Raw genomic sequence first — 2,468 nt, 5'->3', positions numbered from 1 at the left:
TATGGTCCATGGATTATGGTCAACAACAAGAGAAGGAGGAATTCTAAATAGAGGAATAAGGAGATCAAACCAAACACACTCATATATGTTAAAAAATCTGTGGTTCCAGTAGAAGTTGAACATAAAGTTCAGAAAATTATGGATGCTGACATCAGAGAGAGCTCGATCCAAGAGATTCCAGGAAGCTTATGTGATGAGGCTTAACATTTAAAAGATGGGGAGTTCAGGCCTGAACAAAACATTGATCTCTCTCAGGATAATAACATGGAAATGGCTGACTCTATTCTTATATCTAACAGCATAGATGGGAAGGGTTGCTTGCGAGCTCAAGTAAATCCTAAGGGATTACTTGCGAACTCAAGTATTCCATATCATGAAATAGTGATCTCTGTCAGCAATTCTACTAAATTAATAGCAGGAAATAATTTATTGTGGAAGCTCCTGCAATTCAGGAGAGAGAAAATATGTTCTCTATTCTTCAAACAGTTAGTGAAGATGGAAATGAAGATGATAATTTACAAATTTCTATGGTGAATGATGAAGATGGTAAACTGGAAGTGAAAGAAAATCTGTTAAAAATATGGATGCTGGAGAGATATTTGTTTTGGAAAAGACAATTGCCTGAATGAAGAATTGCCTAAGTGCAAATTGTCAAAAGAGCTAAGATCTTTAGGGCCCATTAAGAATAAATCCCGTGGAAGAATTGAAGAAGGAGGTAGAAGGAGGAAAGTTGGCGGATACTCCCCAAAAAGGCTTTAATGGATTCCATAGCTTTTTGGAATTGTGGAGGGGCAAAGAAGAAGGAAGCATCTCTATATATGAAGGAGTTCATAAATGATTACAAGGTATTCTTTGTTGGTTTAGTAGAAACTAAAATCAGCTCTTTTGATAGAATTGATTTTGAGAGGATCAAGGGTCCTAATTGGGATTTCTTTATTCTACCTTCTGAGGAATTATCTGGCGGCATTATGATTCTTTGGAGAATTGATATAGCTTCCTTTTCAGTTTTAAAGACTTTAGATTATTGCATGATAGGAGATCTTAATGTCTTTAACAAGGGAAGTTGGATGATTGCTACTGTCTATGGGAGCAAAGAGGTTCACAAGAGAAGATTGTTATGGGATTGCATTCATGAGAAATCACAGAGGAATATTCCAGCAGTTATTGGTGGGGATTTCAACTGCATTTTGTCCCAAGAGGAAAAAAGAGGAGGGAGGAAGTTTACCTTTTCTCAAGGTTCCTTAGAAATGTTCAAATTCATGAATGATAATGATTATCATGATGTTGGAGTGGTGGTCCAAGATATACTTGGTTCAATAATAAAGTGGGAAGTGGAAGAATTCTAAAACGTTTGGATAGGTGTTTGTTGAATTCCATGGCTCTTCAAAGTATTCAAATTGCAGTGGTAAGACACTTAGCCAGAGTGGCTTTTTACCACTGCCCTATAGTGCTTTAATTATTTGATGTAACAATAAAGATGAGAAGGTTTATTAAATTTGAAGATGTTTGGTTATCCTTTAAAACATCGGAGCACATAGTTTCTAAAGGTTGGAAGAAGAACTACATGGGAGATGACATGGATTTCGACAAGGTTGCCCACTCTCTCAATTTTTGTTTATCATATGCTCCCAATTATTAACTAATATTTTCTACAGCAGGGGAAAGAATTTGGGAATCAGCATTTGCTCTAATGCTCCTAGGATTACACATCTTATGTACACAGATGATGTATTATTGCTGTCTGATGCAAAATTAAAAAATGTGAAGAAGATTAAAAGCATAGTAAAATAATACTGCAGCAAGACTGGCCAGAGTATAAATCATCATTGATTTTTGGTAAATTTGTGTTGAGGAGAAGGAAGAAATAGATATCAAAGCTGCTGGAATTCAAATTGGTTGAAGAAATAGAATACCTGGGAATCAAAATTGCTTTGAGACGATTAAAAAAGGATGATTCCATATGCTGTTGGATAAAACTATTAAGAAAATGAATGAGTGGGGAAATAGACATATGTCATTAGCCGGAAGGATATGTATGGTAAAGTCTGTTATTCTCACTCTGCTGGTTTTCTTAATCTCTCACTCTATTGTCCCAATGAAAACTTTATATGAGTTAGAAAAACTCAGTAGAGAATTCATTTGGAATAAAATGGATAGAAGCCATGGTTTGCATTATGTGGCATGGGAATTGTTATGTATACCAAAGCATAGTGGAGGATGGGGTCTTCAATCAGCCATTTGCAGAATTGAAACTCTTAAAGCAAAGTTTGCTTGGAATCTCATTGAGAAACCAAATACTTTGTTAAATAGAAACCTATTAGCAAAATATGGTGATTTGTGGTGGAGCAAGGAAGATTTTAAAGGAGGATCAAATTCTTGGAAAATCATCATCAGTAGATGGAAAGCTCTAAAGAAGTTTGTTAGATGGAGAGTAATTAATGGATCCAACATTAATGTATTAAAGGATG

General features: G+C 35.3%; 1 protein-coding gene across 1 annotated transcript; it reads left to right on the top strand.

Annotated features, from left to right (window-relative positions):
- Window positions 1–758: 758 nt before the first annotated feature.
- Window positions 759–1,346, top strand: LOC110096002. Its single transcript, XM_020821746.1, has one exon. The coding sequence runs from the start codon at window positions 759–761 to the stop codon at window positions 1,344–1,346; it is 588 nt and encodes a 195-aa protein (XP_020677405.1).
- The last annotated feature ends 1,122 nt before the right edge of the window (window positions 1,347–2,468 follow it).

This window comes from Dendrobium catenatum, unplaced genomic scaffold, assembly GCF_001605985.2.
Source record: "Dendrobium catenatum unplaced genomic scaffold, ASM160598v2 fragScaff_scaffold_1722, whole genome shotgun sequence".
NCBI classification, from domain to species: Eukaryota; Viridiplantae; Streptophyta; class Magnoliopsida; order Asparagales; family Orchidaceae; genus Dendrobium; species Dendrobium catenatum.
Note: the sequence above shows the minus strand (reverse complement) of the source record. Positions and strands in the feature narration are given on the sequence as shown.

Excerpts from the sequence above, each read along its gene's own strand:
- LOC110096002 (XM_020821746.1), top strand. The coding sequence starts at position 759 with ATGGATTCCATAGCTTTTTGGAATTGTGGAGGGGCAAAGAAGAAGGAA.